At 53.6% G+C, this 13,239-nt stretch overlaps 6 protein-coding genes across 6 annotated transcripts; 2 read left to right on the top strand and 4 right to left on the bottom strand.

Moving 5' to 3' along the window:
• Positions 1 to 273: 273 nt before the first annotated feature.
• A1O1_03845 (uncharacterized protein) lies at positions 274 to 2,061 on the bottom strand (the record flags this gene model as incomplete). The annotated part of the gene is made up of 1 exon (XM_007724745.1): positions 274 to 2,061. One exon carries the CDS (start codon positions 2,059 to 2,061, stop codon positions 274 to 276), a length of 1,788 nt encoding a protein of 595 aa, XP_007722935.1.
• Positions 2,062 to 2,800: 739 nt separating this feature from the next.
• A1O1_03844 (uncharacterized protein) lies at positions 2,801 to 4,588 on the bottom strand (the record flags this gene model as incomplete). The annotated part of the gene is made up of 2 exons (XM_007724744.1): positions 2,801 to 4,445; positions 4,548 to 4,588. The coding sequence occupies 2 exons, from the start codon at positions 4,586 to 4,588 to the stop codon at positions 2,801 to 2,803; spliced, it is 1,686 nt and encodes a 561-aa protein (XP_007722934.1).
• A 788-nt stretch (positions 4,589 to 5,376) lies between these two features.
• Positions 5,377 to 5,837, top strand: A1O1_03843 (uncharacterized protein; the record flags this gene model as incomplete). The annotated part of the gene is made up of 1 exon (XM_007724743.1): positions 5,377 to 5,837. Exon 1 carries the CDS (start codon positions 5,520 to 5,522, stop codon positions 5,835 to 5,837), a length of 318 nt encoding a protein of 105 aa, XP_007722933.1. The 5' UTR covers positions 5,377 to 5,519.
• A 327-nt stretch (positions 5,838 to 6,164) lies between these two features.
• Positions 6,165 to 7,532, bottom strand: A1O1_03842 (uncharacterized protein; the record flags this gene model as incomplete). The annotated part of the gene is made up of 3 exons (XM_007724742.1): positions 6,165 to 6,562; positions 6,777 to 7,216; positions 7,351 to 7,532. 3 exons carry the CDS (start codon positions 7,530 to 7,532, stop codon positions 6,165 to 6,167), a joined length of 1,020 nt encoding a protein of 339 aa, XP_007722932.1.
• A 2,574-nt stretch (positions 7,533 to 10,106) lies between these two features.
• On the top strand, positions 10,107 to 10,436 carry A1O1_03841 (uncharacterized protein; the record flags this gene model as incomplete). The annotated part of the gene is made up of 1 exon (XM_007724741.1): positions 10,107 to 10,436. The coding sequence occupies one exon, from the start codon at positions 10,107 to 10,109 to the stop codon at positions 10,434 to 10,436; it is 330 nt and encodes a 109-aa protein (XP_007722931.1).
• A 224-nt stretch (positions 10,437 to 10,660) lies between these two features.
• On the bottom strand, positions 10,661 to 12,487 carry A1O1_03840 (uncharacterized protein; the record flags this gene model as incomplete). The annotated part of the gene is made up of 3 exons (XM_007724740.1): positions 10,661 to 11,281; positions 11,463 to 11,736; positions 11,937 to 12,487. 3 exons carry the CDS (start codon positions 12,485 to 12,487, stop codon positions 10,661 to 10,663), a joined length of 1,446 nt encoding a protein of 481 aa, XP_007722930.1.
• Between the last annotated feature and the right edge of the window lie 752 nt (positions 12,488 to 13,239).

The raw sequence follows: 13,239 nt of genomic DNA, 5'->3' as shown, positions 1-13,239 counted from the left end.
CAATTTGGGTCGAAGGACAACCATCAACTCTCGAACGCATAGACAACGGAGTTCCCTGAGCGCAGTACGCACGGGTGTCTTAAACACTAAGACCGGGTGTCTGGGCTCCGGATATGTATCATATCTAACATATTTCCGCAATCATAAAGATGGTCCAGGAGCTGGGCCTTGTATCTTTCCTTTTGACATCGTTCACCCTCCTCTGAATCTGCGACCAGAAAAGGCTTACACATCATAGCTGGGCCATCAAAATCATGCATGACAAGGCTGTCTTTATGCCTGACCACCAGACCGACTCCCACCAGCTCTAGCCGTCCCACTCTCACCCACATCGTCGTACGCCTTGATGCTGATTCTCTGTACGGTCGACTTCCCGTCAAAGTCAATGAGTTCTGCATCTCCATGGCGCGGGCCAACATCGCCGTCCCTGTCATCACCATCATCATCGTCGTCATCATCATCTTCCACATCATGTTTTCTTCTCGAAGAGCGAGAAACACCCGGCCCAGAGCTCGCGAGTGTGTAAGGGCACGGGTCGTCATCCAACTCGCTTCCGCCGCGCTCTTCTTCCGTCATTCTCAGCCTCTGTCTTTCCTTGTCGACCCATCTCCTCCACGGCTTGTAGCACAACACACTGAGACCGCCGAAGACGAGGAAGCTGGCGCAGATCGACCCGCCAATGACCTCGTAGTAGTCGCCGGCGGTCTCGACGCCGTCCCAGAACCTGCCTGTCGGGGTGGCCACGTTGAGGATCAATGTCAGGAGTTGAATGACGCCGATGACGATGGCGCAGGCCACAGTCAAGGTCGTCAGCACGATGGAATAGTATAGGAAAGTCAATGGGTCCTTGACTGGAGCCGTGGCGACAGGAGGTGTCGTCGAGTGCATGGAATGAGTCTGTCCTTCGATATCGTCGAGAACTGATGGTTCGGTAGTAGTGGTAACAGGGTTAGTAGTAGCGGCGAGACCTTGCTCGCGGTTGGTCTGGTTGGAATGTTGTTGGTTGTCGTTGTCATACCGGTCGAACAATTGTCGGTCCTCGTCACGATGCATGTCCTGGCCTTGGCCATGTTCACCGTCTTCATCTCGATGCTGTATCTGCCTCTGATCAATACCCTCCTCGTCAACACCATCCTCTTTCTTATCATCATCATCATCGCGTCCCCCACCCAATCCCATAGGCGCGACATACAAACTCATCATCAACGCCCCATCGGTCGTGTCAACCAGACACATGCCGGCGGTGAACAAGACGGGGAAAATCAAAATCAGCCACATACTGGTCCCACTCGCACCCTGGATACTACTGATTCCCAGCAGGGCGATCTCGGAACTGGTATCGAAGCCCAACCCGAACATGACGCCCAGGGGATACATTTTCCAGGGCCGGTCGATCAGACGAAACATCTTCTTTAGCGCACGAAACAGACATCCGCCGCCCTCGATCTTCCACGCCTCCGCGGCCTCCTGGTGCGGCTGCAGGCGGATGATCTTGCGGATCTGCACGACCAGTTTATACAAAATGTACGCGTTCATCAGGCCCAGCAGGATCAGGAACGCCGCGGACACGGACGTGCCGATGATGCCGCCGACGGTGCCGAAGCTGTCGAAGCGGCTGGAGATGCCGGCTGCCGTGGCGGCGACCACGATCGACGTCACCACCACGATCGTGCTATGGCCCAGGCTGAAGAAGGTGCCGACCGTGACGGGCCGCTGGCCGGTCGCGATCAGCCGCCGTGTCATCAGGTCGATCGCAGAGATGTGGTCCGCGTCCAGCGCGTGCCGGAGCCCCAGCGTGTACGCCAGCGCCGCCGTCGTCAGGAGGTGCGTGTCCGCCTCGCCCGCCAGGATGAGCCCGCAGATCGCCCACACTACCAGGTTGACCAGGATGAGCAGCGCGATGATCAGGATCGCGGATAACGGTACTTTGCGCAGATACGGGATCCGTGCGTGGACCCGCGATAGATGGCCGTAGGTGCGGCCCCAGAGACGTTTGAGGCGGTCAGACTGGAGGTGAAGACGGAGCTGATGCTGCCATTTCGAAGACGGCCGCTCTGCCATCTCTGTTGTGTCTGTTGCAAAATGTGCCGTTTGATCCATAATCTTGGATGATTGATTACTGGAGCTGGTTGGCGCAGATATTCTCGTGCTGGTCTGTTCCTCACGCGCTTGATCTCTCTTCCTTTTTTGCTCAATCTTCAGCTACATCGACGGTTCTCCTCTCGGTATTCGGTAGCTAGAGCCGAGTAACCCCTCGTTCTCCTTCGGTGATTCCTTTGCGCGCTCTTGCTTTCACTCCCTCCAGTCTCTGACAACTGACTACCTAGTAGCAGAGAGAAATGCTGAGACGCGGAGAGCAAGAAAAGAATCACCTGCCTCTGGAGCTCCACGGGCCGTTGCTGGGCTGGCACTTGGCGGAGATTCCGTGATTTGTGATTTCGTGATTTCACCATCATCGGGCGACTCCGAATTCGTCCAAGAGGGGGACGTCGAAAGCTGGCCAATCACAGCCGCGGGGATTGCGCAGTCAGAAACTAGTTTCGCTAATTGTTTAGTGCGGGCCTGGAAGGCGGGGCGATAAGAGATAAGAGATAAGATAAGAGATGGTGATAAAGCATCAGGGGTCAAAGAGGCGTACCAGAGGCGTACCGCCCAGGAGGACTGTGTATAGTTTGATATGATGCGCGCCTCTTCCAGATCACGCGAGGACAAGACCCTCAAGCTCGCTGTGTAAGAGACTAACCAATAAGCAAGGCCAGTACTTGCCATAGAACCCTTCCAGGCCCGGTCTGGTTCAGGTTCACCATTGGACCCAATCTGACATAAAATCCACCCATACTCGGTCCAAACTCGCAGTCCTTTCGCGAGGCTGGTAATCATCATCATCCGTATATGAATTGACTAGCTCATAGGCCGAACCTCCCCCATCCACCGCTGTGCTTTGCGAAATCTGCAAAGAGGGCGCACCGTTCTGCAAGGCCATCGGAATCGCACGTCGTTCCACCGCAGGCAAGATCTGGTCTAAGACTGCGAAAAACCTGTGCGCGTTCAACATTGTATCAGTCTCAGCGTGGGCCTTGAGTTTAGCAAGCTGAGAACGGAACTGTTCAACCATCTTTAGGGCACAGGACGTTCGATTGTGGCTCCCGTACCGATCTGCTGATGGGGTGACGCCTGATGCTGCTGATGCTGCTGATGCTGTTGTTGTCGTTGAGCCAATCGCGGCCTCCAGTCGAGGCAGGATGAACAGATATGTCATGACAGGCGCCCACTCAAGGACACTGAACTCGACGAGATAGGAGGGATCTTGCTGAGATATATTCGATAGCTGCGCTTGACAGATTGCAATGCAAGTCGCAATATCTTCCAGTGACGCAGGAGTCAACCTACCACCGACACCAATATTGGCCGGTTTGAGAATCCTGTAAGTCGAAATGTAATTGTAGCTTGATCTCAACACACAAGGCGTCCCCTCATGCAAGTACTTTTCTGCCCATGATTTCAGAGCGGTTTCTGAGTCCCAGCAGACTTGCATCTGGGATATAGGTATTTCGCTGTTCTCGAGATTGTTGATTGAAACACGGTGCTGTGCCGCGACGTATAACAATTCCACGAGTGCCGGCGACTCAACGTCGTGTGGTTCGGTTGGTGACTGGGCAAGCAACTGTGCTGCTTGTCTCAAGCTGCGTATGCAATGCATGTTCTCTGGTCTGTCGTAGCCCAGAACAGCAGCTCCACAGTTGAGGTAGTAGCAGAGTAAGAATGCTCGGAGTTCGTTGCGAATCGGATCTTCCACTGTTTGGATTGGGGGGGTCTGGAGAGCATTATTGTCATCTCCGGCGAACTTCTTCGGAAGACCCAGATCTGCAGCCATCGCAGTGGCCAGTTGCAGCAGTTGATAGAACTGCTGGGTCTCCGGGTCGAAGTGGTGGTGGTACCATGTCAGGTACGTGAGGAGACCTTGGAGCAGGTCCAGACTGCGTTGACCCTTGATTATGACTTGGTCAGCGAGGACATGGCGGAAGACTTCGTCTGCCTGATACTGGAAGTCTCGGAAAGAGCTACTTGCCGTGAGAAGGATCGACAGTAGAAGAATTGGATTCTTATCGCCAGGCTGTATGTCCGGTGGAAGCAATGCAAATGGAACCGCTTGCATGAGCCGCCACTTGTAGTGGTCTAGGATTATAAGGTATTGCTGCTCGGTCAACTCCTCGAAGGCGGGCCATCTGGTGGGAGAAGGGTTCTCGACATGCAGCGTATCGAGCAATATCTGACCAAAGGTGCGAATCGGATCGGCCGAGTTGCCAGCTCTATGTCGTGTATCCGGTCCACGGGGGTCAATGATGCTCGCTTCACCTGGCTGAGGCGTCAAGAGATGTTGGCCATTCGTTGAGTTCGGGTCTGCGCCTCCAACAACGTCGTCGACAAACCGGTATCCTTTGCTCCTGTAACAAGGCTTAGTTTGTGGGCTCTCTCGGTAATACTTGTGTGGTGTTTCTGTCCTACCTTTTAGTCGGTGCCTTTCTTTTCAGGGCCTGATGCGGTACGCAATTGAGACCTGATTTTTCACATCTTGCCCCGTCAGCATGGCAGTGTGTAGGAGGAAAGTGGTGGCTGTATACCGTCTGCAGATATCGGATGTTGTGCCTTGCAGGCAGCGCAACTTCCTGGCGCGACAAGCCTCACATGCCTGCCTACATCGACCCCTCATCCCAGACCCATCTGCCTAGGAGCAGATTTAAGGAGCTGGGGCGCAACTTGTGCCGATAGTACCGGTAGCAACGGTAGTAAACAGATCAACAGTGATATATCATATCAGGGGGGAAACATTGCTCGGAACTTCGGAAGATGAAGATATCCAAATGCAGTAATCGTGGCTCCACAAGCACATGTCTCTGATTGGCTGAAGCAGAACGAATGCACTATTCAACCACCTCGGGGGGAGGTATTTCTTGCTCTCCCAGTCTCCATCTTCTGTATCCCAATGATATCGGACATTCTGAGTGAATAAAGGTATACTTGACTCTGCTCAGCCCTCCTGGTTAGGTATAACAGAAGCGTTGCAACCATGGCATCAAAGATATCAAGTCAACCCATCCGAGGAGGAAGTACGTTCTCCATTGTGTAGACAGTCACCGCATGAGATCTCTACATCAGACCAGCTTCGTCTTTGTATGTCTCGCTATTTAACTTCTGGTCTGGCAGTCTGCACACGCCAATTCAGACGGTACCTCTTCAGCCATCATACTTTCAAGCCGATCATGTCTCCTCAAGTAGCAGCACCCATCCAACTCTCCAGGCCAGTTCCTCCTCCTCCTCCTCCTCCTCCGCCTCCGCCCCGAGTCCACCATTGAGATCTAGGGCTAACAAAAAAGCAGACCATCCACGACATCCTCAGTCCCCAGGCCGAAACCACAAATCGAACCCATCACCTCAGCTCAGCATACCGAACTTCTTGCCTCACGACGCCATGATCGACCCGTCAGTCCCCATCTCTCGATCTACGAGCCACAAATCACATGGTACTCGGGCGCGCTGATGCGCAATTGCTCCATGCTGATCGCGGCGCCGGTGTATATCTTCGGGGCGGCGTACCTAGTTTCGCCGCTCATGGGGTGGCATCTGGTATGGTGGAGTGGTTCGGCGCACTGCCTGCTGGCGCAAGGTTCGCGGTCAAGGCGGTGTTCGGGTGGTCGTTTATGTTCCATGTCATCCATGGAAGTAGGCATTTGATTTGGGACACGGGCGCCATGCTTACCAATAGACAAGTGCAGGTGTCGGGATGGGTAGAGTTGGGGCTCAGTGTGGTGGCGACAATGGGGTTGATGTATTTGTGAAAAAGAGTGATGGATATGGGACTTTAGATTGGATGGTTTGCTGCCACACATCCGCCTCAGGAGAAGTTTGAAGAAAGGACAATACCTAATGTACACAAGTCCATAAGCCTCGGCAGAATCAGGCATTGGTGGAAAGCAGAACTGAATGTCTGCCACTGATTTGAAACCATCTGTAAGAGTCAGTCGGGATAGCGAAGTAAGGTGATGACCAGTTTGCAGTCGATGAGAACTCCAAGGCTTGATCTGGTAGACGAAGGGGATGAAAGGGGAGAATCAGTATTCTTGCTTGGATAAATTGCTTTTATCAGCTCGCTGTGGTTGACGGCCCTAGTCGCTGGCCTCCTCTGCACTTGCTTCTTTCTCTTTATCCCCCTGCGCAGCACCCGCCGTGTTGATCTTGTGTTTACGCTCCCTGGCATCACAGCCCAGCCACAGTAGATCTGGCCGGCTGTAGTGACCACAGATATCTAGGAAACTGCGCGCCATGATGGCCATGTCGAAATCGACGTCTGCAATGACCAGACCTTCTGTCGTGGGATCGAGGGGCTTCGAAAGCCGGCGGCCATCAGGGCCAATGATGGCCGAATAACCTCCGTCGGGTTTGTTCATGAGCAGCGACTGGCCGGTCGACATCGCGTCGACTCCTTTCTGGGTGATGATTGTGGTGGCGTGGATCACGAATGTTTGGGTCTCGATGGCGTATGTTTGGGACAGGCTGAGGCAACCTGAAAGAAAACGGATACAGGGATATCCAGTCAGTCAAATTGCCGAAAGAGGGCGATCAACGAAGAAGAGTGCTTCGCATGATTATGACCATGACATGGGGGTTCATCGCCCACGATGAAACGCACCGCACAGCCAAACCACGGCAGTATCATGACATTGACAGTAGCCAGGGGCGTAAGGAGATTTGGGTATAGACAAGACTTGACCACTCACCTTCCGCTGACAGGGACCAAAGCTCCGGCCCAGCATGAGGGGACAGCGGAGGCCATCCGGCGCAATGGATGTCCTCTCTCTGAGTGGCTGTGTGGTACTTGAGCAGTGGTTGGCAATGCTCCCAGCACGCCAGGGACCCCACACGCTTCCCTACGCGGGTTGGCGCCACATTCATCAGACTGTTGCCCGAGGCGTCGCCGAAGATGGTGCGTTCCATGTGCGTCGGCTTGAGCTTGCGCCGCGTCATCAGCAGCTTGCCGTCGGAGTCGATCAGGGCCTGGGCGATGTAAACCGAGTTGTTGTCGTTCTCCGCGAAACCTAGAGACACGACGACGCCGTTCTGGGCGGCGCATTTCTGAATCGTGCGCATCTCATCCGAATCGACGGCGAGTGAGTTTTTGATGTACTGAGTGGACAAGATGGGGTCAAGCGGACGCTGCCTGTGTGGCGGACGCGGATTCGTTAGTTGGGTGGTTGTCCAACCCTCTATAGACAGCGGTAGCCTCTGTCTTTGTCTTTCGTCTCGAGACCATCATGGCCGCTCCGCCGTTGCTTTAAAGGACATTGCACTCACCATATCCAGGCCGGATAGCCTGGAATGAAGGCCTCTGAAAACCCCAAGACCTTCACGCCCTTCTTGCCCGCTTCGTCAATGATGGCACATGCCTTCGCGACTGATGCCTGTAGATCCAGCCATTCGGGCTCGTACTGTGCCGCGGCGATACGCAATGTTGATGGCGGTGCGGTGCTTCCCATGATGCCAGCCGAAAAGCACGGTTGAAGGTGATTCGAGCTCTAGCTTTTGGCCTTGGTGGTGTCTAGAGGACCAACGTCCAGTAGTCCTTATCAGATATCGTAGGGCCACTTGGTGTATTGATTGCTCACGGCTCAACTGAAGCCCTGGATATCTGTAAAGCTAGCCACGGTCCCTAGAAGGGTAGTAAGATGAGGAGATCCAGTGGACGTTGTCGAAGTGATCAGGAGAATATCGGTTGTTCAATCGCCCACCTCATATAACATGTCAAGGCTATATATAGTACCCGTGATATATCAGCCTGGTGATACGGGCTTCAAGCTCAACTCCATGCTTATCATGCCAAGAGCATCGGCGGACGGTCCGAGTCTGCTTATCTCCTGCTCCCTGGTAACGGAGAAAGACTTCTACTTCAAGTCTTTGTCTCCGCCTCGGCGGTACGACTAATCTCCTGTTCTCACAGACTGACTCCCTCGGTGCCATCTATCTTACCCATATTTACTCTGTACTGCGATGTTCAACCGGCTCTACCCGGGGTCCTCGATGACTTGGTGGTGACCTTGGCAGACATCCTAGACGTCCCCGTGTACGTACATGAGGAGATAAGAAGATCCCCTCTATAACGACAGCTAATATTATTACCACAAATTCAGAGATATCCTTACTGGACCGCGGATGATTTCCGCTGTCGCCGTACCGATGGCCTGCGACATGGATATCATGGTGGATAGTGGATCACTGTAATCGACCTCCCGTTGCCGGTGATGTGGTTCCCTATTTCTCTTACCTACCAGTGCTGCGCCGAGAGTCTCCGCTCCGAAGGTGGGTGGGCGGGCCTCGAACAACCAGACAGCGGAATTCGAACGGAAACAGTCCGCCCCCGACTTCAATCCGCCTTCTGCTACGCCTCGCCCGACAAGGGATCTGGAATTGAGTCAGTAGAGGGAAGCCTGATTTTGTTGAGACCGGGTTCGGAGGGGACGATGGGAGGATTCGCTGTAGGGCGGTCGAACAGCCATGTACCGCCAGATCCCCGGAGGAAACCAGAAAGACCACTCCTATTGTTTAGATAACGACCAGCGTGGTATCCAAGTCGCCGAGGCTACGGGTTGCAGTCGCCAAGGAATCTGTAGAAGAGCCGGAGCGGCGAGGGGGCTGATGTGTTCTGCAACTGTACCTTGTGGGCCGAGATATGCATGGTGGAGCAGGCTCCATTGACATTGTCACTGGGACGGGGTTCTTCCTGCATTGGCGTTGATCAGCTCCAGCATCTCCGGTGGTGCTCGAGTAGACCAGTCTGACTCGGTGACATGAGGCATCAAGCCGAGACCCAGTTTCTGACTGACCCGTGCCCACCTATTGGGAGTCGTATCAAGCTGGACAGTACTCTGTAGCCCAGTCGTCGGGAATTCCATGCGTTCCTTTTTCATAGGGCCGTAGCATTCATTAATGGGAGTGGAAACATGTGTCATCACTGGGGTTTGAAGCCGTCAAAATCCGTGTTCATCAAGCCATATAGCGTGCTCCCGAAGGCGAACAAATCAGCTTGGAGGTTGTTGGGCTGGTCCGGACCTCTGAGCATGTAGTGGCTAGATCTCTCCTTCCGAAAGCATCTTGTTCCCCATAGATTGATGCTGCCAAATCTGAGAGTCTCGCGTCATGGTCTTCGTAGAGGAGGAAACGACGAAGAGCTAGATAGGAATGCATGACACCTCGACGGCTGACGAGCCGGCCTGCGTGGTTGATTCGATGCGAGCTGTGCGAAGGCGAAAGCCGCCGGTACTCTTGTGTGTATGTCTCTTCATACAGTCTTCAAGAGTTCCACGGACGGCCCCTTTCAGATCGATAGCTTGGAGGTAATGATCAGACAGGTTGATGGGGTTTAAAGGCTTTAGAGATGCAGGCATAATTTAGTATGATGTCTCCTTAATAGCCGGTGAGTGTAGGTGCGTTGCCTACCTTAGGTTAAGGCCTTATAAGGCACCGAGGTCCCCTTAGGTATTTGCTGAGACTACTAGTCGCCTAAAGAACCCCTAGACCCAGCACCGGCAAGATCATCCGCTCGCTACTAGTACCCCAGTCATGGACCATTTTACCCCAAACCACCGAGTCTGGAGAAAATGGACGACGTCAGTACAATGGATGACTCCCTTCACCTCATGTCATACTGGGTAGTACCATGGTAGTAGGATCTTGAATATCATTGTCGAACCATAACTGCACGGTTGCAGCATGATGAACACCTCGGCTGTCATGGGAATCGACATCACCATTATAGGTACGTACGTGAGCCATGCATAGTATGCTACAAAGATTGCTCCGTATTCTCTAAGCATCCCACATCCTGGATTCCTGGATGCAGATTCAGATTCATAACCTGCTCTGCAAGGACTCGCTCTAGTTCATCTGCTCTGGTCAGCTTGCTACCATACCTGTCACACTGTCAAGTCCACACCTGCATCTCATCCAAAGATCTGAACGGCCCGTCAACGTTGAGAGCATTAGTTATACATTATTCGCCGCAGCGTCCTTGACCTCACAACCGCGTGTTCTACCGTTCAAACCCATCCTTTGCAATGGCCAACGACAAAAAGTCTCTCACAAGCGCAGCCAAATCAAACCCGACAGCCTTAGGCGATCCTGTGTCCCTCAAGGCCGAGCAGTCCGATACATCGCCCACCCAGGACGATCAACCCAACAAGAAAGAAACCAGGGACCAGAACGATTCAGGAAAGAAGAGCCTGAAAGACGTCGCAAATGAGGACCTCAATGAAGCCAAGAAAGGCAACCGGTCGATGCTCGGCGATCCGGTAAGCCTCAAGGCTGAAACGACTGACGAGGACCCGGTCGAGGATGACAAGATGGGTAATATCACGGGGAACAAGGGACGGGATTCAAAGCTGTGAAGAGCAAGAAGACAGGAGGAGGGGATACAATAGCATATGTAGCGGAAACGCGAGAAAGTTGTCTATCCGGTTGGGGAGCAGAGATGATACTTGAGCTGTAACAGAACTGAGCAGTCCATTCAGCAGTCCATTCCTCGATGTTTGCATGTCATGACATGGATTTTTCAGATACTCACTCTCCCGACCAAAGGCTTCCCGTCCTCTTCTCCTTTACACTCTTAAGTTCAAACATCCTTGAAAGTCGTGATGGCCTTGACATTAGCATAAGCCAGAACGCCCATCGTCCCAAACTCGGTGCCAATGCCCGACTCTTTGACGCCGCCAAACTGCGCCTGCGGTCCCGCCGCCGGATAGCTATTGACCCAAACACTCCCAGCCTCCAGCCTGTCCGCCACATACTGCAGCATTTTGGGGTCCTTTCCAAACACAGTCGCCCCGAGCCCGGCCTTGCTATTGTTCGCGCGGCGAATGACCTCCTCGACATCCTCGTATTTCTGCACCGGCACGATCGGCCCAAACGGCTCCTCGGTCACGACCATACTGTCGTCCGGCGGGTTGTCAATGATGGTCGGGTTGATAAAGAAGCCTTGAGACTCCGGCACGTCGCTGGACCCGAGGGCGAATTTGTATCCCTGGGATTTCGCGTCGCGGAAGAACGACTTCACTTTTTCGTATTGCATGCTGTTCTGGATCGGGCCGAGCATCACGCCGTCTTCGTTGGGCGTGCCGACTTTCAGCGATTTGGCCACGTTGGTCAAGGCCTCGAGGAAGGCGTCGTATTGCGAACTGTGGACGTAGATCCGTTTCGAGGCGATACAGACTTGGGAGGTGTTGAAGAAGGCACCCTAGAGAGCAAAAGTAAAGCCGATATTAGCCATGGCCCTTCTACCTCTCGCGAGTTTCGGCCTCTCATTTATAACGACTGGCAAAAGGGAAGGGAATGTTGTGCTTCACACCAACAAACGAACAAACACAAAACTCAAGAAGTCTGAAGACTGAAGGGATGGGTGTAACGTAGTAACGTACCATGGCAACCATCGGCGCCGCTTTGGCAATGTCAGCATCAGGCAGCACAATGGCCGGATCATTGCCGCCCATCTCCAGCGTGACACGCTTGACCGTCTTCGCAGCCGCCGCCATGACTCTCTTGCCTGTGGCGATTGACCCTGTAAAACTGATCTTGTGGATTTCTGGATGATCGACCAGCGCTGGACCCAGCTTGTCGTCGCCGCCCAGCGCCTGCACCAATCCAGGCGGGAAGACTGTGTTGGCAATCTCGACCATTTTCAACGCCGTGTATCTGTTCACGAGACAGTCAGATCAGTCTTCTTCCCACAAACAACAAAGCTTCGATTCTTTTCACTCTCAGAAAGGACTTCTGACAATCAACACTGACAAATTGCAAATTGCAATTTTTTCAGGACACTCCAACGGGTCGGGAAGGGAGGATGCTAAGGTGTTGGATGCTGGGTGTTTGCCACAACCTCACATCTCACTTACGGGGTAAAAGGACTCGGTTTCACAATGATGGCATTCCCCATCTGCACTGCCGGCAACACCTTCCCCAGGCTCAACAACAGCGGAAAGTTCCAGGGACAGATGGCGGCGGCGACGCCCAACGGCACGAACTTGTTGACGATGGACTTGTCTGGGAAATCGTACGATTCGCCCTGCGGCTCCTTCATTCCTAGATGCCAGTCCAGGAAATGCGCGCACGACTTGACTTCCTGGGCGCCGAACTGGCGGGGCTTCCCCGTCTCCTTGAGCAACAGCTCGATCATTTCGTCCTCGTACGCCTCAAGCGCCTCTTTGAACCGCCCGATCCGCTCGGTGCGGTACGCCCAGCTGGTCGTCTTCCAGTCGGCGAAGGCTTTGTTGGCCGCGGCCACGGCGGCTTCGACGTCGTCGGGGCTCGCGACGGGGACGTCCCAGTTGGGTTGTTTGGTCGTGGGGTCGATGCCATGGTATTTGGTCTTGGAGGTGCGAGGCTGGCCGTCGATGATGTTGGAGAAGGTGGTGAACGAGATGGTTTCGAGCTTGGAGGGGGCCATTGTTGGGTTACTTTGCTTTGCTTTGATTGATTGATTGATTGGTCTCTTGTCTCACGCTTGAAACAGGATAGATACACAGTATACTCTTAGGGCCAAAAGTCCAAGTCTTGAAGCTGCAAGTGGAGGGAGCACAGCAGTGAGAAGTGAGAAGGATGAGAAAGACAGAGAGAAACCGATCGAGAGGAGTATTTGCTTCACCTTTTTATCTACCCGACAGACTTGAATCAAATCGACCACTGCTGCTGCTGCTGGGCTTACCTACCGCTTCGGCTCCTTTCTGGCCTCTTAGAGGAAGACAACCATCCTCAACCAGGGGTCAGAGTCGTACCAAATGCACCACTCCATGGTCCAGTCTCCATCCTGGTAACAATACCTGATATCAAGGTCCAACATAGTACATGGAACAACTATCCACCCTGCATTGTCCTGGTCAGCGTGGTCCGTAGGAGATGATGATGAGCGAATCAACGAATCGACCCCTAATCCCCGAGATGTGGGATGTGACACGAACCCACTCGCCGCTTACTTGCCTCGCAGATCCCCGTACATTTAAGGAAATCCTTGCGACAATTTGAATATAACGATCGAGATGGGTGGCCGTAAGTTGTAAGCTCTACGTCGACAATTGAACAACTGCCGGCTATAAGGCGTGATATCGGTGCGGTTGCTGAGCCGGCTGATATGTGACTGGCAGCGTTCCCGGGAGACGCCTTCGTTAACTCCGCCTCCGATTCCATGACCGTTGTTAGGAG

This window comes from Capronia coronata, assembly GCF_000585585.1.
Source record: "Capronia coronata CBS 617.96 chromosome Unknown acBCG-supercont1.3, whole genome shotgun sequence".
NCBI lineage: Eukaryota > Fungi > Ascomycota > Eurotiomycetes > Chaetothyriales > Herpotrichiellaceae > Capronia > Capronia coronata.
This window is presented reverse-complemented; position numbering and strand designations above follow the sequence as displayed.